The sequence below is a fragment of the Sinohyriopsis cumingii genome, chromosome 3 (assembly GCF_028554795.1).
Source record: "Sinohyriopsis cumingii isolate HCF-2022 chromosome 3, ASM2855479v2, whole genome shotgun sequence".
Lineage (NCBI taxonomy): Eukaryota > Metazoa > Mollusca > Bivalvia > Unionida > Unionidae > Sinohyriopsis > Sinohyriopsis cumingii.
In genome coordinates, this window is record NC_142963.1 from 41,123,919 (window position 1) to 41,145,969 (window position 22,051).

At 34.0% G+C, this 22,051-nt stretch overlaps 1 protein-coding gene across 4 annotated transcripts in view; it reads right to left on the reverse strand.

Moving 5' to 3' along the window:
- Positions 1–22,051, reverse strand: part of LOC149802749 (solute carrier family 15 member 4-like) — an 87,573-nt gene that overhangs the window by 17,333 nt on the left and 48,189 nt on the right. For 3 of the 4 annotated variants that reach the window (XM_089952170.1, XM_089952168.1, XM_089952171.1), the window contains 6 exons: positions 16,158–16,324; positions 9,394–9,563; positions 8,752–8,941; positions 7,565–7,753; positions 6,076–6,207; positions 2,999–5,737 (listed from right to left, as the gene is read on the reverse strand). In XM_089952170.1, coding sequence (XP_089808296.1) covers positions 5,544–5,737; positions 6,076–6,207; positions 7,565–7,753; positions 8,752–8,941; positions 9,394–9,563; positions 16,158–16,324 — 1,042 coding nt within the window. In that variant the 3' untranslated portion in view covers positions 2,999–5,543. Of the gene's footprint in view, positions 1–2,998; positions 5,738–6,075; positions 6,208–7,564; positions 7,754–8,751; positions 8,942–9,393; positions 9,564–16,157; positions 16,325–22,051 lie in introns of those variants that run through there. The other variant, XM_089952169.1, reaches the window with a different exon arrangement.

Genomic DNA, 22,051 nt, shown 5'->3' on the forward strand with positions numbered 1-22,051 from the left:
TTAATGACATTGTTTTATATAATCATAATTTTGAATTTCTTTTAATAAGCGCAAATAATACAGAGCAGTCTAATTTGTTTGATTGCTGTTGATTGTTGTTGTACCCTGTGAACTGGAATGCACAGTTAACGAATGAGGAATTTGATATAAATCCCGATGACATGATAGTTTTTTTAAACTAAATTGAGTACCCAATGGAATAGAGAGGCGGAAATTTGTATTTTCCACCGGATTCAAACTTGAGGCAAAGCAATACGGTTTATATTTAAAATGTCGAATCTTATTATTATATATTTCATAGCGAGATTTTGAAATATATCAGTGTGAGAAAAATTGTATCACCACAATTGCGATATCACGGTTGGAAATATTTCCTTTATCCCTGTTGAAGCATAACTGCTATTATGTATGCTATTCAAAACTTTTCTCAAAAGTCAGGCCTATTTAATGATTATTTCCCCCCCCCCCCCCCGCCCACTGGAATGAATATATATTAAAACGTGTCAAGATTGTTTGCCCTTGAGTATACATTTTTGCGATCAATGAAAAAGGCGTCGTCAAGAATGCAGAAAAGGAACATCAAACAGGAAAAAGTAGGCTTCAAGCATTAACTGTTTTATAATTAGTTTTCTACTTGAATCATGAAAATTGTCAGTGACTGAATTTATATGGCCCATTGCAATTCGATATACCGTGTCAGTCATAAAGTACTGTATAACAGTTGCACTAAACGACAAATGGCACACATTATTACCACACAAAAAAAAAATTGTTTCTGAAAATGATGAAGAATTCAGACACTGATTAGTCTCGACTGCAAACCGAAATTAAGTGACAATCGAAATTAGGGAGCAGTGTCTCACCGATATAGACTGTAAGACTGCCAATGCACAAAACGGACGCCTGAATGCAGGAAAACCCCACAAATAGCAGCCAAAATCCTCACAAGTAAATTCATAATCAGTAAATTTTTCATTTCTTGACGTTACGCTCTGAAGCCTGTTTGAGTGTTCTCTCATGTTGTTTTATGAAGCCCACCCCAGATATGTCCATTTTATCAATACGCACAAGACATGTGTTAACGGAGACAAAAATAAAATCTGTTCATTCTTGCATGACATCATTCATTAATGTGCAATCTGAATCTGTAAATGGTCGCTCTCCTAAAACTTATTGTAAAATTTTGGAACTTCTTTTTCTCGATGTGGCAATGCAGTAGATAACCGCATTGAAACAGAATTGAGAAACAAATCCATGCAAAAATCGAATGTTTTTGCCAACACTTCCAAAAATAAATACAACCTACTGATAATGCACATAATTATTACAATGGCTTATTAATCCATTCTTTCGATAAAGATTTTATGTATATCTATATTGTTTGTTTAACGTTTCTCCATGACTGTAGGTTGTAGTTTAAACTAATGGTCATTTGTAAGCAAATGTTAAGATAGATAACTTTTGTACATGGTTCTGAGTTGTACTTTAAGATAATGTTCTAAACATACTGACATGGTCTTTTGACCTAAGAAGGTCCTAGGAGCGAACATCCTGGTTATGTTAGTGTTTCTTAGATTTTTGTTTAAGGGTCTGATAAACAAAAATATTCATTTATGTTTTAATATTAGTATCGTGGAATCACTTTTAATTGTAGTCAGATATAATTAGAGAAGAATCATTATTTAAATCTTTAATTAAAATTACTAATGTGCTCATTGACAACATTTTCAGATTAACGCCATTTTCAGATCGTTGATGACGCATTCAATTTATTCTGGATTATATAATTTTTGATACACTAAGGCTGTTTTCAAATCAACCGATTCAAGACTATTGGTACATTTGAACATTCCAAACTTAGAATTCATTCGGAATATCCTACACTTTTTAACTTGTGATACAAAAATTAGGATTATTTGTGATTTAATTCACAATGCTCTAAGTTTCTTGAAATTTTCACTTTGTATTCGAGGGAAATATATTGTTTGTTAAATTTTACAAACTTGATGGTTTGCTTTTACTGCTACTTTGTTTAAGCCAGATGAACAACCAGAACTAGCAAAATGTATGATATTGGATAACAAAGTGTCAACATCTACAAAGGCATACATTTTCTGACATCGTTGTCCTTTTAACAAGTATGTATATGTGTGTGCGTGTGCGTGTGCTTGCGTATGTATGTAACGATGCAATCAATGTATGTATGTATATATGTATGTATGTATGTATGTATGTATGTATGTATGTATGTATGTATGCGTGTAGTGATGCTAACTAACGTGTTACTATAAATTCACCGTTGTAATGCACACTACATCACCCCTAAGCATGTATGTATGTATGTATGTATGTATGTGTAGATGGATGGATGGATGGATTGATGGATGGATAGATAGATAGATGGATGACTGGTTGACTGACTGACATTATTTCCTCTGCAACAGTGATTACATCTGATTAAACAAATTCAGGGTAAAACAACATCTTGAAACACAACAAGAGAACGAATATTGTTACATGATTAACATTAGCTTTGAAATAATACAGATAAGGAGTGTTAAGTGTATTCGAGATAAATGATAGATATATTCGTACTGCCTACAACTGATATGTTAATTCAGTTGTATGTAACTTGCATGCAGCAAAAATAAAATATAGTTATGTACCTTTCTTACGACATGACAAATGTATATGCATATATGTGTGAATGCCCGTGTGCATGTATGCATGTGTGTGTGTGCCTGTATGTATGTATGTATGTATGTATGTATGTATGTATCTATAAGCATGTATGTATGTATGTATGTATGTATGTGTAGATGGATGGATGGATGGATGGATGGATTGATGGATGGATAGATGGATGACTGGTTGACTGACTGACATTATTTCCTCTGCAACAGTGATTACATCTGATTAAACAAATTCAGGATAAAACAACATCTTGAAACACAACAAGAGAATGAAAATTTAAAAAAATAAAAGATAAAATACCTGGTCAAATCAAGCATTTATAAAATGACATATCTTAATACATACAGTCATAAATAATTATCTTTAGAAATGACGCATTTTACAACCTACCCCCATATGTCTGTAGAAATATTAAAACTATCATCATTCAGATTAGTATGGCACTGACCTTTTTGAAAGTGTGTGTGTGTGTGTGTGTGTGTGTGTGTGTGTGTGATTTGGATTTTTAACGTAGTTTTAACAATTTTTCAGTCATATCGCTACGATGTTTGCAGTGGGCAGTTTATAGTGATGTCTAGCACTGGGACACCATGCCGTATACATGTAGCATGATGTCCCACCAAGTCACATTATCGTGACACCAGGCCGACCAGTCGTAACACTAACATTGTATTGCTGAGTGCCAAGCGAGGCAGCTGTTAGTACCATTTTTTATAAGTCTTTGGTATGACTCGGCCGGGGATCGAACCCACGACCTCTCGCATCCAAGGCGGACGCTCTAACCACTATTTAACTGGAGCGGCCTTCTTGAAAGATTTGCACAATGCAGCTAATGACTGTCAATACATCGGTGATATATTGTTACATGATTAACATTAGCTTTGAAATAATACAGATAAGGACTGTTATGTGTATTCGAGATAAATGATAGATATATTCGTACTGCCTACAACTGATATGTTAATTCAGTTGTATGTAACTTGCATGCAGCAAAAATAAAATATAGTTATGTACCTTTCTTACGACATGACAAATGTATATGCATATATGTGTGAATGCCCGTGTGCATGTATGCATGTGTGTGTGTGTGCCTGTATGTATGTATGTATGTATGTATGCACAACAATCCACAAGAGTCAAATCCTTCCAAATGATCGTCAACATGAAGGGGGAAATGGGTTCCTAACTTGCTTCCAAAATCAAAAAGGAGTTATGTACGTTTATATTAGCGTTTAACCTCACCTCAGCACAATACTGCATAAATGAAGTCAATTAAAAGCAAAGATGTGATGTGCTGTGATTTGGATTTTTAACGTCGCTTTAACAATTTTTCAGTCAGATCGCTACGATGTCTGCCATGTGGCAGTTTATAATGATGTCTAGCACTGTGGCATCATGCCGCAGACATGTAGCATGATGTCCCACCCAGGCACATTATCCTGACAACAGGCCGACCAGTTCTGCCTCTAACCTCTTAATGCTGAACGCCAAGCGAGGCAGCTGTTAGTAACATTTTTGTAAGTCTTTGGTATGACTCGGCCGGGGATCGAACCCTCGACCTCCCGCATCCGAGGCGGACGCTCTAACCGCTAGGCCACCGGAGCGGTCTAAAAGTAAAGATCCAAACATGTAACAACCATGGACTGCACAGAAACAAAAGGACGGTAAAATCCTTTAAAACAAATGTAAACATGAAGAGGGAAAGGGCTTCTGGTTTTCTTGATTCTATTTTTGTGGTGTAAAAGGTCTAAAAAATGTTATCTCAGTCTGAACCAAAAAATATTTCATTTAAATTTAAGAGTTCAAATAATTTAACTTCGCACGTCAAAATTTGAAATTCCTAATTTGACTGGAAGATGGTCAGGAAAGTGAATTATCGGAAGAGCATGAGCTGTTTGCTTGGATGGAGAATATGCTGGTAGGTTTTCTTTCAGAAAAACAAACTTTTCAGTTCATAATATTTTTTTATGCTTACGTTCTTGGTGGCTTCAGATCTTTCTTTAACAAGTGAGGGAAAAGCGTGGTCCAAACACATGCATATTTATCGAAATTATAGTGCCAGATTGAAATTTGTGACCTATGTATTCTTTGAACACATAACAGCTTGAACTCGGCATTCCTGGGTGAATCTGATATATAGGCAATTCTTTAATAAATTGATGTGCTTTTTTTAAAAAAGAATTGTTGTATTCAATGTAATCTTTTCTGCTCATGCAAGAAGAAAAAGATATTTAAAAAATAAACTTAATTGTGACTGACACGCCCTAAAACGGTTTTTAAATATGGTCGTCGTTCAAGGACCAACAAAATTGTCGTTAGTGTTATTGCCTGTCGGCTTATCATGATGATGATCATAGTCATCATTATCACCAAAAACATCTTCATTATACAATTTAATTACTGTGCCTGGTGAACTTAAGACTTGTGTTTTTCAAAAACCTGTTCCTGATGAACATTTCAGGGGAAACAAATCTTGTCTGAGCTTTCAGTACAAGATCAAAGTAGATTTAATGGAATACTACTGCAACTACTACTAATGCTACTCCTACTACTACTACTACTACTACTACTAATAATAATAATAATAATAATAATATTATTATTATTATTATTATTATTATTATTATTATTATTATTATTAATAGTATTATTAGTGGAGAAGAACTTGTAAGCAAAGTATATAAAACTGTCATGATAAATATTTCCATTAAATGCCGAAGATCTGCGCATCCCATTACCAAAAGTATACGTGTGTGGGTATGTGCACGTGTGTGTGTGTGAGAGAGAGAGAGAGAGAGAGAGAGAGAGACAGAGACAGAGAGAGGGAAGTAGATAGAAGGGGTGTGCTTTCAATCCGCTATATCTTCAGTTCCATATCTGTTAGCCGACTCATCAATCCGTGTTTGAGATCCGTCGTGAGTCTCTGTATAACAACACCGGGTCACAAGTACATATAACACCAAAAAGAAGAATGATATTCCAGCAATAAGAAAGAATATATATTCCATATTGCCGTTGTCGCCAGGATCTATTGGGTACCAGTCTGTAACAATAAATAAATTCAAAATGATCACAGCCATAGTGATAATAATGATGATGATGACGGTGATTGTTCCCGTCATATATATTTGACAAATTTAACTGCCAATTCATTAAGAGAAGGCCCGTTGTTTTGAGTAGAATAGTAGTAGGTGTTGTACTAGTGGTAGGAGTAGAAAACATCGACAGCAACAAGCAAAAGTAGAAGAGAACAAGTAACAGAAGTTATAAAATCTGCATCAAAAAATTATGGATGAAATGCGCTTACCGCACTCTGCATATAGTGTTTAAAGATCTCAATGAAACGTGTTTTAAATTTGTCAATGAGGAATTTTTGACTACCTAGATGTAAGTCCTGCAGGATGGCTGATATAATCATGGAGTAGAAGGATCCTAAGCCGACCGTCACTAAATTCAGGCCCATCGTCAATCCTTGCATGTTATCTGGAGTCAGGGTGTATGCAAATTCAAGTTCTACAATAATAATAATAATAATAATAATAGTAATAATAACAATAACTTCAGAACTAAAATAAAGAGTAAAGATAAAGAAGCAGAGGATAAATAAGAAGAGGAGAATTAAGAAACTTCAAAGAATCCACATCTTACAAAAATAGATTTCAAGAATACCTAGAATTGTCTCTAAATATTTTTCTTCTTATAATTGCAATTCGAAATGCAGTCTTCTGCAAGAACAAATCCGTTTCATCTCATCAAAAGTAATCATATGTTTAAGTCTACGTATCGACGTTCGTTTTGATCAAATAAAAGCTATTTGTTTTCAATTACGAGTAGTGGACGTTCTCTGAGTACCACAGAAATATGCATGGTGATGTGCATGACGTCCAGATTGGAGTTCAATTGCGTGACCTCCAGAATATTAGCCGTGTCATTGCATACAACAACAGAACTGACGCTTTGTGCTATAGTCGCTAAATAAATCACTCTGCTATCTGGAGATTTACTATCCAATTTTGTATAATATCCCAACGCAGGCAAATTCAGAGGTCATGTCTGTATATTATGAGCAATACATTAGTTTCAAAATGTGGCCTCATTACTCTGTTAATTTTCATGATTTAATGAAGTTAGTCAAATATATCTCTTGGAAGTAATTTTTAACTAAGTAAAATTCTTTCAAAATAAGTGTGTTAATAATGTGCTTTTGCAAAGCGGAAAATTGTCAATGCTTATTGAAGCACTTTCGTTGTGAAATCTTCGTTTTCGGATGTGCTTGGTTTTGCACTTTGAAAGTTCTTCAATTTCGAAAGGAAGTAAATCTTCATTTTCGTTCGCAATCCCATAATGAGTTAATAGAAGTGATCAGTTTTTTTAACAAAAAATAAACTTGTGAACTTTGTTGAACTGGTAATGAAACACTTCTGTCATTCGAAGACATGTCCTGTGTCTCCATCAACAATGATGACATTTTTATACAAAATAATGCGAACAGGTGCAAACTGCTACAATAATGTATTGATGACGCGATTAACTACAGCGCCACCACCAAGAATCACCAAGAATAAAAATTCCGCCAGACCGGGACTGGTACACATTACTTCACTAACGTGTTCTCTTATCACAGGAGTCATTCCAGCCAAAAATCCCAAATCGTCCAGCCAAAAGAATTACCACCTGACATTGGTGGAAGAAGATCGAATGGACAGTTGGTTAAATATACTCCCGAAATATATATATATATATATATATATATATATATATATATATATATATATATATATATATATATATATATATATATATAATGCACTAAATCTGAACAAGTAAACAAATACAACAAAAAATTGTCAGTAAACGAGTCTTAAATTACCTGATATACTGGTCCAAACCTCGCTCAGTCCAAGCAAAGCAAACACTGGAGCTTGATGAAATACGGACATGTTCGATGCACTGTAAGAATTATTTGCAATTATTTGCACAAAATGCACCTGCTGTTTTCGATATTTTTCCAAACCACCAGCATAACATAATGCCAGCACAGCCAAGAACATACCTATTCCTGAAAGGACATAAATACACTCACAAAGAAAAATAATATACTATAAGAAAGAAATGACTAGACACTGGCATTGTGTTATCTATTTTTTATGCTGATGTAGCAAAATTTAACATTAGTTCATTGGGACTGTAAAATAATCTGCAACATAAATTTCCTTAATTCTTCTCCCAACGTCACTGGTAAGATATATTAGCAAAAACTACATTTTTATAATTATATATATATATATATATATATATATATATATATATATATATATATAAAGATTGTTGCATCATGAACATTACTGGTGTTCGACAACATGTATCGACAATTTTTGTGGAGCTACTGCCAAGCTCACGTAAAGACATAGGCCTAAAATTTTTGATAGAAACTGAAGTGTTTGTCCCTTATGATTGGTGATAACACGACATGAACATAAAATAACAAATAATCCAACAATAACCCATCTCTCACACTTATTAAATATCCTCTAAATATTTTAGTCTACATCTCTAGAGGATAAAAAACAACAACGGGCAATCGTCATCTTAGAAAATTTGAGAATAATTTTACTGCATCCATGCCAGTTTGTCATATATTTTCAAATCTGTATAAAAACTTTACGTGCATGGTGAATATAACACATTATCATGTTCAGGCGGTAATGAAAACATACTGGACAGAAACAAAACTTACAAATTAGACTTGATATTTCTTTTTATAGATGTAACTCACCTTTTGATCGGATTATTTCTTAATATGTTAAAACGTGCGCATTATTAATTCAAGTGCAGGAACAATTGTTCCCACTGGTTTCGTTTACTAGAATGGTTATACAATTTAAATTATAAATGCATATCAAGGGTTTTAGATATGTTGATGTCCTACACTTCAATCGCAGGTGAAAAAAACGGATCACCTTCCTTGAAAGTTTTCTGAGCTCTTGTCTAGAGCAGTGCATTTCGTAATCGGAATATTATATTTACTTAACATCAATATTAGTTCAGTCTACTTGCCTATACGCTGAATATAGGTCGGACATTTGCTACATCTGATCAACATTGGGTATATTACAAAGTCCATCAGTGGAATGAACAAAACAACCATGACTGGATTGAAGTAATTTAGGAAGGCTGGAGGAATAGTAACGCCACCACTAATACTAATGTCCAAGTGTACAGTCTGGAGAAACAGGGATGTGGACATCTACAAGACAGATGAATATAATTGATAAGGTTTAGATATAACATTTCCGATACAAATTTATATACTGAACAAAAAACCAGTGAGACTAGAAAAAAGAAACCTCAGCGATTATGTCATTACCTGTTTAGGTACACAATTTTCTTCTCATTATAAACGTCGATTTCATCACTCTCAGATGCAGCTTAGAAGAATCGTGTCATATAAATATTTGGATCACGAGAAGAAAAAAAATTAGGCTTTGTGTACATAAACTACATTGTTCGATACCATTATGCATAATAAGCTTGTTTTACGTGTTTGAATGCGTTCTCATGTTTGAAATTTACAATTATTCTTGAAAATTAATACTGTCTTTATACAGGCCAAATTACAGAGCTCTCCTTTGATCGGACTCCACAAACACACGAGCTACTGCCACGCGCGGAATCAGTGAAATTTCAATGTATAGTTACCTGTGCATAGCCCATCCAATAAGTTGTAATGAAGCCATATACGGGTAGAATCATGAGCACAGTTTTAACATCACGTACGTACGAAGTTACAGACGGACCTTCCTCAAAGTGACCTGTTCTTCTCTTCCAGCCTTTGCCACGCATTGTAATCGCTTTCTTTATGACACTGTCTGCGAATTATGATTTACATTACTAAGTCTTTCGGCAATTAAACTTTAGAAGTTTATTGTCAATGTTTATTATAAAATTTAAATTATTTTGTTATTAATTCAATTTCATTCAAATGAAGATTATAGCAGTATACCATATAATTTCTCGCTGATCTGCATTATCCTATACTAAAATAGGATTTAGTAGCCACTGAAGTAACGAATTTGAACAATTGCGTTGATATTACTTGTCTGAAACCTCGTTTATTGGATCTGCTGAAGAAATATATACAAGTGCATATGATAGAATAATAGAAGAGATCGAATTTTTTATCAAGCTGATGTCAAACAGTCGACACATGAGATTAGGTAATATTAAAATATAATACTGATGGCGGTGTGGCATATAGATGCAATGTAGAAAGAGAAAAATAGAAAGAGACATATGGGAAACCTATGATTCGCTGTTCAGAAAATTGCTTTGTGACACAAGTTTTAAAAGGATTAAAAATTAAACTGTTTTTAAAATATGCCTTAAGTTCTTATTCTAGAGGAATGAAACGTATTAGAATAACAACTTTATATATACTGATATTTCAGTCTCATCGTGACTATTGCTTTTGTTTATAGCTAATCAACAGTGGGGAACTAATTCGGATCACCGTAAATTATTCAGACCTTATTTACACTGACTGTATTTTGTTATAAAGGAAAGTCTTTTAAGATTGCGTGCACGAATTGCATCATATGTAACATAATGACATAAAAAAAATTGAAATTTTACTAAGATTTCCAGTAACAAATCTAGCATAGAGTATAACAGCTTTCATTTTATTGAAGTACTCGCATAATACCTATCGTTCCTTACATACAATGTACAATCTAAAGGGTTATTTCAAGAAGTACCTATGATTGACCACAGACCTACACATGTGAATGACCATCTGGTACTTGCCAAGGTAATTTCAAACTACCGCCCATTATCCCGCTACGCCATGCTGTTAACATACTTCCTTCGTACCTCCTTGGATAACTTTACGGGAATAGAATTTTTATTGTACATTTTGCTTATGGCGTTAATATTTCGCAACGCATGGTTTCCGACCTTTATTCCCAGCCTGCAATTAGGTTAAAACAATTTGGTTCTTTGCGTGATAGGCACCGTGATCCCTTATTTGAGTTTTGTCATACAAACTTTGTTTGGTTGATGGTAGCAGAATACAGATATGTTACATGTTCTAGGACGTTTTATCAATGCTTTTTCTTTAATTTTTCTATTTTTCTTCTTTGTTTAATGCCAGAGTGGGACATCATGCTACATGTCTATGGCATGATGCCCCAGTGCTAGAGATCACTTTAAACTGCCAACTGACTGAAAAATTGTTAAAGCTACGTTAAAAATCATAATCACACACACACACACACACACACACACACACACACACACTTAACTATTTCAAATGCAGTTTGTTTTTGCCGATGTAATAGCAAAAATGATACAGGTCAATAATATGAAAGGTTGAAACTCTATATCAGCCGCAGTCCCACTCCGCAATAACGTAGATATTTTCTATTTTTAGTGTCTGGTCAATATAAGTGAAAGAGAATCTTACCGTTGCAACTTCAGCGTTAACGCTGGTGTTAAGTTTGTTGTATTCATCGTTCTTGTCGTTAATTTCACTATTGTTGATATTTTGTTTTAATCTGACGAATGTCAACTGGATCTGAGCGACTTATCCGGGAGGTAGGTATATATATATATATATATATATATATATATATATATATATATATATATATATATATATATATATATCACTTACAATTAGAAAATACGCCTTTATATTATTATGTTATCCAGTCACAGCGAAGACTTTTCATGAACATATTTTTTAACATTCCAAGACAGGCTAACACGATAAAGCAACATATAATGATTGTCATTCTGATTAGTTCGCAGGTCAGAGGTAGTACGAAATGCATCAGAAGTGTGGTATATATTTCATGGATTCCGTTGATTTATCCAACCCACCAGCATCAATTTGGATTTTATAGCATTTGTCATGGTATCCGGTGTCATTGAAAAACATTTTCTTTACTGCTCTACATTGAGGATCTACGATGGGTACTACACTTTTGTCTGGATGCCTGTTATTCTTAGAGGAACCAGAAAAGCCCGGAAAAAGGCTTGTGACCCATACAGTTATCTTGTGTGAAAATACTATGTGAGACGAAGAAGAATGTGCACGTTTCATGCAAATATGTCACAATCAGTTGCAAAGGGATGTACTTAAGACTGATTGTCATCGATGCTTTCAAAAATGTTTCTCTAGAAAGAGTCATTTCGTTTGGAAAAGACAAATTTTAGCAACTGGCTCTGCACTTCCGGAAATGGTATCATGTAGATCTGTATTGGCCAGATACCATGCATTATTTAGATAATAGTTGGCACTTGTTGTACATCTGGTATGATTACCGCCAACAGATCTGATATATATTACAATGCTGTGCACTTACTAGTGGTCCAGGGTGGCCGAATGGTCTACCGATCACTAACATCTAGTGTGCGGCTCGACCAACGTAGATATGTGAGCAAACATGCCAGCAGCTTCCCATAGGTCGGTGGTACTTCCAGGTATTTTCCCAAGTAGTTCCTCTACCAGATATACTGTTCGCCATATATAGCCTATGATGTGCTGAAAAGTTGCGATAAACTCATAGCCAGGTATTTAATCGGGTCCTTAATATGCAGAACAATTCTTCTAGGTATGAAAAAGCTTACAAAAAACTTGTAACTACGGCAACAGCACAGTTTAGTAATAGATTATCAGCTTAGGAGAATGATGCCCAAAATAAATAAAGGTGAATAAAAGAAAAAAATAGCTTTTAGTTTAATTTCATTTCTCTTAGGATAGCAACGGTTTCACTGACATCGTATGTTAAAACCCAGAACAATAAAGGAAGCTATATCAGGACCCTAAGCGGTAGTGAGAGCCTTGATTGTAGTAACACAAAAATGACTTAAATAATAGAAAAAGGCTTGAGTTACTATTGGAAGATAAACTCTGGAATCTGATATAGTGTGATCTAATGTGATTATGCGATGCAAAATAAATTACCTTTTTACTTTCTTCTATGGCTGGTTGTATTGCGTTAATGTTTTGTTCAAACGATAATACTTTTTAAATGAAGTATTCCTATAAAACATTTAGATGTAAGGGATAACAAAGCTGTCACGTATAATTTTGATAACAACCGTGATAGCATACGCGATCTCTAGTAAATGAACTAATTGACGAAGTACATACAGATCTTAAATTGCATAGAGATAGTCATTTTGCAAATGTGTGCAAAATCCATGGCACACTTATTGAAGAAGGTGGTGAAATAGTTGTTGTGCAATGACAATGGCTGGTACCATTGTCACCTCATGATTATCCTCGTGGTGGTTATTGTATACAATGCAATATTATACATACTGACACACCATCATTGATAAAATAAACTATACTATCCACCTGACTCCTTTTCTACCTTTAAAACTATATACCTTAAAACTAATTAATTATCAAGGGCTATTATTATCTAAACAGAAGAAACTCTATCGTGAGAATGGTATAAGCACGTTTCCGTCATTTTGACTTTAGATTTGGTTTTTTTCTTGCTATTTTACTGTTATGCATATCTATTGCTTTTGTAACTCATTGTACATGATTTAATTTAATTTGTGTACTTTTTATTCATGGTTGTACAGTGTACTGAATATCTTTAGTTAGATTTTGCGTACATGACCTGAATGCGTAAAATTACGTAGGATCTATAAATAGATGCTGACCTAAGTGTGCTGACAATTATTAATAATAATCTTAATAATAAGACTTAATGGCACCATTGGATTAATTTCTCATTTGCTGATGATATTTCGACGAATCTAGAAGAATTGAGTAACTGCCCATTAGTTGAACTAGGTCACCTGAATAGGCAATTTCGAGACAAAATGCATAGAAAATTCGTTACGTGTCGTATATTGTGAAATATAGTCGTAATAGACTGTGTATATAAAGAGAAAACGGACCAATCACTTTCATTCCTATTTTGGAGTCATTCTCGTGTTCCTGTTGTAAGTCTGCAGACGTGTTTTATGTTGAACATATATATTATTCGAGAGGAAAACAGTTTTGGACTGTTCAGTGCAGATATAAAGTGTTAATTTCTTGGATTATAATATTATTCTGGAGCTGTCGTGAATGCCATGTTGCCAACGTCACGATTCTTGGCCGGCCAGCACATTGCTTGTATTGAAATTTATACGGAACTTTTCATTTTTGGGACTCTAAAAGAACTTTATCATTATTATTTTGGATTCGCATCATAATTCTGTAAGTTCCTCTCACATGTTCATTTATAACGTTAATAACATAATTATATGTTAAGTTTTACAAAACTTGTTGGCTTCGCTTCTTTCTGTTACTTAGTTTGTGACCACAGAGTATTACCATTTACTTGGTTCTACACACCACACCGCATTACTATGGTTTTGAACTCGCTGATTATCTTAATCCACTTTTTGCACCAAATGCGTGTCCAGAATGCAGTAAAGTATCCAAAATATAGATACTGTGTAATTTCTGAGCATTGTGTTCTTTTCTATATTAAATATTACGATGGCCATGATCAAGAACAGTTTCTACCGTTTAAAACCTGTTCGAGATGAATAACCATGTAATTAATTATACAGTCAAGTTAATTTATATTATCAACGATTATGATCTTACAAGAATTTCCTATATCACCACCTTATGCAAATCCTTTTTAACCCATCTAACAACTGTACTGAGTAATGGTATAGATTTCACCTACAAATTGAAATAATTCGCCCCTTTGATAATGCTCCTAAGTTCACACTGTTCTCTAGACGTTTTGCAAATATCTATAAAGAATACTGCAGATGCAGTAGAGATAATTATGTGGTAGTAATCATAGTTTATGTAAAGGAAACCGTAACATTGCTTACGAGGAATGTTCTAGAAATAAATGGAGCAGGGGAATTAAAAAAGGAGAAATCATTGAGTTCAGATCTATACATTGGTTGAATTGTTTACTTTTATTGACAAAAAACCAGTCGACGCAAATCACAAAGGCATATATTTAATTAGAGCTTAAATGAAAATTAATTATCCAAATTAAAAAGTGCAAAACGCTGGACCGCTCCGGTGGCCAAGTTAGGTTAGAGCGTATGCCTCGGATGCAGGACGTCGTGGGTTCGATCCCCGGCCAAGTTATACAAAATACTTACAAAAAATGTTTACTAACAACTGCCTCGCTTGGCGCTCAGCATTAAGACGTTAGTTTTAAGACTGGTCGGCCTGGTGTCAGGATAATGTGACTGGGTTGTACATCATGCTACATGTCTGCGACATGATGTCCCAGTGCTAGACATAACTATAAACTGCCACACTGCAGATATCGTAGCGATATGACTGAAACATTGTTAAAGCTACGTAAAAAAATCAAAATCACACACACACACGCGCAAAACTTTGATGTAGTACCATTCTTCTGTAAGGAGTTAGTACCTTTCACGACCGTGTTTGTATTTATTCTGGTTAGAAAATCCAAACTTAGTAGTCTTTTATGGAGTACAGGACAATTTTCTTAGAAATAGTAATTGTTTTTATACATCATATTTACTTTTATACATTTCACTATGTTCAATTCATGTCCAATACATTTCTGGAAATAAAACATGCTAACAATCATCTTATGTACCCCAGCGTGTGAATTACGTGCATACTTTAAAACAAATTATAAGTATATCGTAAACTTTACCAGTTTAGTTTCTGACGTTGCAATGACTGTTGTCCCTTCCAAAAATGCAACATTTATGCCAAAAGATCTTATAAGTCATGGTACCGGATCAACTAAGCGATTGCGCCACGAAAACAATATAAATTAATAAGATAAAACATGGACCTAACAGGTTTATTCGCCATGGGCAGCTAAACGTAAATACATGGCAAATTTACTACTGGTAATAACTTATCAAACGGATATGTACATTAGAAGTATTGGTGGAAAATAACAAATTCGTTAAACTAAAAGTTGCATGGTTCACATCCAACCTCAGTCGTTGTATATCTATATATATTGATATGTATAGAAACGTTCCTGCCAGTTATCCCATTATGATGATTTTCAGCCGTAATTTTTGTAGAACTTCTTTAGGAATGGCATTGCTCAAATTGAACACTTCACCGTGCAACAGTTATGATGTGCCCAGATTTTAAACACGGTTAAATATATGAACTATATACAGCTTAATCATAAGTGTTGCTGTGGCAGCGACTTCCAGAACGTTACTCTTTTAATACGATTCTTTGCATTCAACAAAAGAAGAAGGCAATACAATCTTTCGGAAAGTTATAAATATTTCTGTTATAGTTGGGTCACATGAATTCCAGATATAGTCTGAAATATTTGACAATGATTCTGCAGAGAATAAATATGTACTTCCTAGTTTGGGAAAACCCTCAATTTCGTATTGATGTGACCGACGACATTTCGCCACAGGAAGACTTTGACCAATCATAAATGTTAAATAAATGTCAGATTTACCGGAAGGAGGAACATGCTTATAGGTTCTGTGTCCTAGTAGAAATACGACAATTCCAAGAAACAGCACCAGCAAGGACAATAGATAACCCCAGTAGAACGTTTTTTGTTGCTGAATGTAGACAACAGTAATCGATGCTAGAGATCCAATGTTTATGGCCAAATAATACCTGAAAATATTAAAATAACAGCAATAGCTTTAAGCAAATTTATGTGACTATTAACGTGGTGCTCTATTGTAGTAAGAAATAGCCAATTCGCCCATGTGCAAAATGTTTGACTTTCTGTCTGAAGAGAGTTATTATGTTCAAATGATAAACAGCAGCGAATGTGCCTATGTGATTTGGACCTTCAGAAGAAAAAGTGTCTTTGGGTATACACTACAAACATCAAGAAGATAACGTTTCAAAATAAGCTTCTACTTAGTGAATCACAGTATACCTAATAGCAATATCTCCAAACGTCAATTAAGTTTATCTATTATATAATAATTTTTCTCCATTAACTGTATATTGTCATAATCATGCCATATTTCTCGATACTGCACTGCTTCATACTGCATGACACGTATGTCTAGAACTAGTATCATGTGTTAGGAACTACTTTTTTATTGTCAGGAAAAAATGCACGCTCATGAAACCAGTTTTGATTTATTAGATTTGTATGTGGATGAGCTAAGCAAGCTGTCGTAGCCATTTGAAAGTAGAGCTGATAAAGTTAACGATGTGGATGAGTCAACTCACTCACAAAAGAAACTTTCAACCAAGAAGACGTCCGAACATGATATCGGCATGTCCAATAATGACTTAACAGAGCAAACAAGAGACATGCAATAACGAAAATATAATTCTGTTCATTTAATCACTTATTTAGCAGGAATATTCATTACGATTCGCAGATCGAAAGGTTCAGACTATAAGCCGTGTTTTCTCTCTATAGACTATAAAAGTAGCAGAGAAAGGCAAAATAGGGCGAAACTATATTTTTTTTTTATAGAGATGGGCCATTTTAAAAGCTTGCAAATCACTAAATTAGAAAAAATGCAATTGGCGAAGGTAAATTGTGATTAACAAAAAAGAGCCAATACGTTATGATGACGAAGTAACCTTATTTTACGCTGGCGAATTTTACTCTCACACCTTAGGTGCTTTGCAATTTTCCCCGTTTAACTTTCTTGAGAAAATTTCTGTGTTGCTCGGGTCCCTCCAACAAAAAAAAAATGTCATCTATAACAATGACAATAAATGTATATACCTTTCTACATCTTGAATATCCTCCAAATGTACTTTCTTTGGTATTTCTGTTAATTAGAATTACATCGGTTTCAAATATTGATCGACAGCGTGAAATTGTACCGTAGTCTAGATTACATTTTTAACATAGATCACATTCCAATGGAAAAATTCACTGTCCTCCAGAATAAAATGAATTTGATATTTAATATTAAATCTTACTGAGAATTGTATTTAACAGGATTTCGAATTTTTCCACCTTATGATTGCAAACTATCAACGACAGAACAGGTATATACTTGCAGCTTGCTTCACGACCAGGACCTTCAAGTCACATGTACAGTGTACGGAATAGACATAGCTAATTACTCCTGTCCATCACAACCAGATAAGCAGAATTTAGTTGGATCGACAGGGAAACAAAATTCCTCCATTCCAGATCAACTAGAAAACTTGTTCTAAGGCTCTGGCACTCACAATATGACTCTAAATTTCAATTTTAAGTAGACCAAAATGCGATTTCTTTTTTGAAACGCTTGACCGCCGTGCTAGGTGAGCATGAATACTGTTATTTTGTATTATTTAACTTCGCTTATTTGTTTACTTTGGAATCGGGTGTTTGTAGTGTGTTGGGTTTCATTACTCAGCCTTAGGTAGAAAGTAAAACGAGTATTAATAAAACGAATATTATTTTTGTATACGAATATGAACGCATCTTTTTACGAGCTACATTGCACTCCTAATGTCATACAGTATAGCTCAGAAATGTTCAGTTCATATTTTCCCATACAAATGCAGTAACATAACAAGTATTCTGCAGAAAATTATAATGTGTCTAGTAATTTTGATTGGAAGATTTGAACTGAAGGTAGGTGTTACAGATACATCTTGTGGAAATGTTGAAAACTCTAGCGATATAATATGTGAAAACTAGCAATCTTTATATAAATCTTATTTTATCTCAACTCTGATCTAACGATTTTTTCTTCGCATCGTTTTTATTTCATGCTACCTTACTTTATCTCTCAGGCAACACATACTAAAACTTCTAGAAAACAAAATATTGATGCATGAACATTCTACTGATATCTGTTTTCTCTTTGTCTCTCTTATCTCCCAGTCTCTCATTCCTTTCATAAATATATTGAAATCCCCATAAGTATGTAACAGTGTTACACGTTTATTCCTCTAACCCTTATTTTACTTCTGTGTCACGCGTATTGCATGAATTTTGTTAGTCTCTTGTGGGATCTCTCTCCGTAAATGAATGGAATGATTAAGAAAACACAACAACAACAAAATAAAATAAGAAGCAAAAAAAAAGATAGAAATAATTTTACCCCCAAAAAATCTTTTTTTACGAAATCTTCAGCGCTTAAAATTTAAAGCAAATTTGACTACGGTCCTTAACGAATAATATGGTGTTCCCGACTGCTTAAAATGGCTAGCTAGAGTCAATGTAGTAGCACGCTGACACGAAATATGTGCCTTGTGGTCAATAATAATAATATAAAAGCGAGTTCAATTTGTTATTTTGTTAAACTATACCTTTCTTTTAAGGACATTGACATGATTATAAACAGTTTTACTTGAACCAGCGATGTACATTTTCGATGAACAGGTGGAAAGAACATTGATGTAACTGTCGATGATTAGTGTAGAGTAGTTGTATGTATGATATGTGTTATAATTTTCCCCATTTTCTTTAATATTTGTCTGGTAGAACTAGTCAGAATACTTGGCATGGAAATATAATAAATGTTCTGTGAAGTAGCTTTCCGCGTAGAATTTTCTTATCAAAATTATATTGTTATATGACCATACAATTGCATATAAAATGACAATGAATCGCACTGTAAGAACTTGCCTGGCTACCTGTAATTTTCTTTGTTGATACAGTTGAGAAAAATGTTGATAAACTTTTGTTCACCTTGTACTTTTATTAAATTGCTGTCAAATTGTACCATTAGGAATAACTATAATAATTGGGAGTATTATACGTGCATCTAATTTTCAGAGGGTCTTCATGTCATGGTATAGTTAGTGCGAAACATCATCTAAACTCTATATCCAGTCTGTAGAATTCTAGTGCAAGTTTGTTTTCCTTTGTTGTACTGCAAACTTGTTTTGCAAAAAAGAAAACGATCACCTTCTTATTAAAATTGTTTATTCTGTATTTTCAGTAATCTTGTTTGTGTATTCTTATAATTGTTTATCTCGAACTTACGACATATCTAATGACCCGACAGTGCATTTAGCCATGTCTATCGATACGGGATGAAACTCTTGATCTTAGATATCACAGAATTAAAGATAGGATGGCGCTTAAAATAACTATCTTAGAAAGGAAGTGGACAAATTAGATGAGCATAGCTCTAAAACATTTTCATTTAAATTGTATAGCGACATGTATGTTTGCTTGATTAAAAGTATTGCAGAAACAAACAAACAAAAGTACGTACGAGCATACATATATACATACATGCATGCATGCATGCATGCATACATACATACATACATGCCTGCATGCATAAATATATACATGCATTGTAAAATTCAAAATAAAATTTATTTCCCTAAAAAGGCAAAGTAAAAAGTGAAAAATTAAAAATAACTCACAGTATGGTGATTGAAGACTTAAATAGTCTAAAAGGTATATCACAAGTCCAAGAGTATCAACTAATCCAAATGAGTTGTGGTGGTACTCTGAATGAAGTTCACTATATTGTGTTGAAGTGTCAATAATCATGATGTATCCCAGTGATATAGTCCAATTTGTTTAGCATAAATTCACAATAATTTCAAAAACGTTACTAAATCCGAAAGTTAGTGCAATTTGTAATTCCAATGAACAATTGAAATAAATAAATAAAATCCTCTCAAATGACCACAGCTATTTTACTCCTCTGATGTTTATGCTAGTAATAGCTAACTTTCAGTAAATCAGTTATTCCATAGAAATCTAAGACGCAAAAATAGGAACGGATGAGAGCTAAAATACTCATTCTAGTACAATCTAACTTGTCAACAAGGTCAAATACTTTAAAAGCCAGCCAATCAGGAACTAGGTCAGCCTGGTATCTCAAGAACTCATGGCCTGAAATCAAATCACATCAACATCCTTAATTAGCTTAGGATAGGTACACTACCTTGAAACTACACACTGTGTTTACAAATGACCTAATCTTAAATTATCAACCCTTGATCATAATTAGTGTTTAATGTGTTTTTTTGCTAAATGACCCATACAATCGATAATCATGAAAATTAGCGCATATGATATAGACCTACCTACCTACCTACCTACCTACATACATGCATGCATTTTCAGAAGATGATGCCTGATGTTGGTATCCTTGTGATATTGTGATATATTTCATTAGTTTCTTTGCAAAATTTTGGATCTGTGTGGATGGTTATTTGCAAAGTGATACGATTTGTAAAGTGTATTTTCGTAGTTATATAATGATACATAGTTATTATTACTGGCTAGAGTATCGTTAAGAGAAAGTTATATTTTTTTGCCGCAAGTATATATAGAGGATATTTGTTTGAAACAGTATTTAAAAGCTAACAAACATTAATTTTTAACAGAAATAACAAACTATATATATATAGTCACTTTTCATCACTGACCTTCGATATTTCCTGCATAAAGCAAGAAATAACACTCTTTCTGAATCATTAATGCCTTCTTAAACTTAGACTACCTACCCCCGGGGGACATATTAGCATTGCATAGGGCGCTCTCATTCTAAAACTGAGATAACGTCTGGTTCTCCTCCACTTGTAAAGCATATGAAGTGTCCGTTGTCCTCTTGCAAACATAAATTAGCTCCCCTTTTCCATCCCTCTTCCCGAATTAACATGTTTAGCGCAAAATATCACAAACAAAAGTCGTGATGGAACTACCGTTTCCGATTGGCAAGCGTTTGATTGGTTGCGATCTTTCTTTTTCAATACCAAAGTATAAAACTGATACGATACAAGCATCAAAATTCCAGGAAATCACAAAATTCCACCTTGTGTGGATATTGTGGTAGATCACAGGAAAAATCTACCCGCACGCGGATGTAAAACAGAAATAAACACAGAAGTGGCCTTGCTTTTTTCACCCACGAGATGAAATATATTTGTTATTTACTCGTAGCAAGCCCAATTTATGTTATGCACAAACGTATTGTCTAACAAAATGTACTGTTCAATAGATAGAAGTATTATGTTTCTTACTAGATCCAGCACGATGTCAGCGGTTTACCATTTATGTTCTGCTGTATTTTGTGACTATTCGCAAAGACAATATAAACTGTTACATGATTCTCCTTCCCAATTCAAAGAAATATAACTGATAACTAAAACATATATAATTAGCGCCGTACTGGATTTGACCACAAGTCATCTCTAACAGTAGGCGGCCATATTGACCCCCTTCGGGGCCTACTGTAAAAAATAATTTCGAATTTTATCGACACGGCAGTGAAAATATTTATCGTACTTGAGTGAATTATCACATTTTTGTTTGTACTTGGAAAATGTAGCAATTCACGGCCAAGCTTAAAATTAAAAGCATTATTATATGTACTAAGTGTGCCGCGTTTAATGATACGAGTATTGCCATCTTCTTTAGTAGTCCTCATTTGAAATGCGTACGCAGTTAATTGAAAG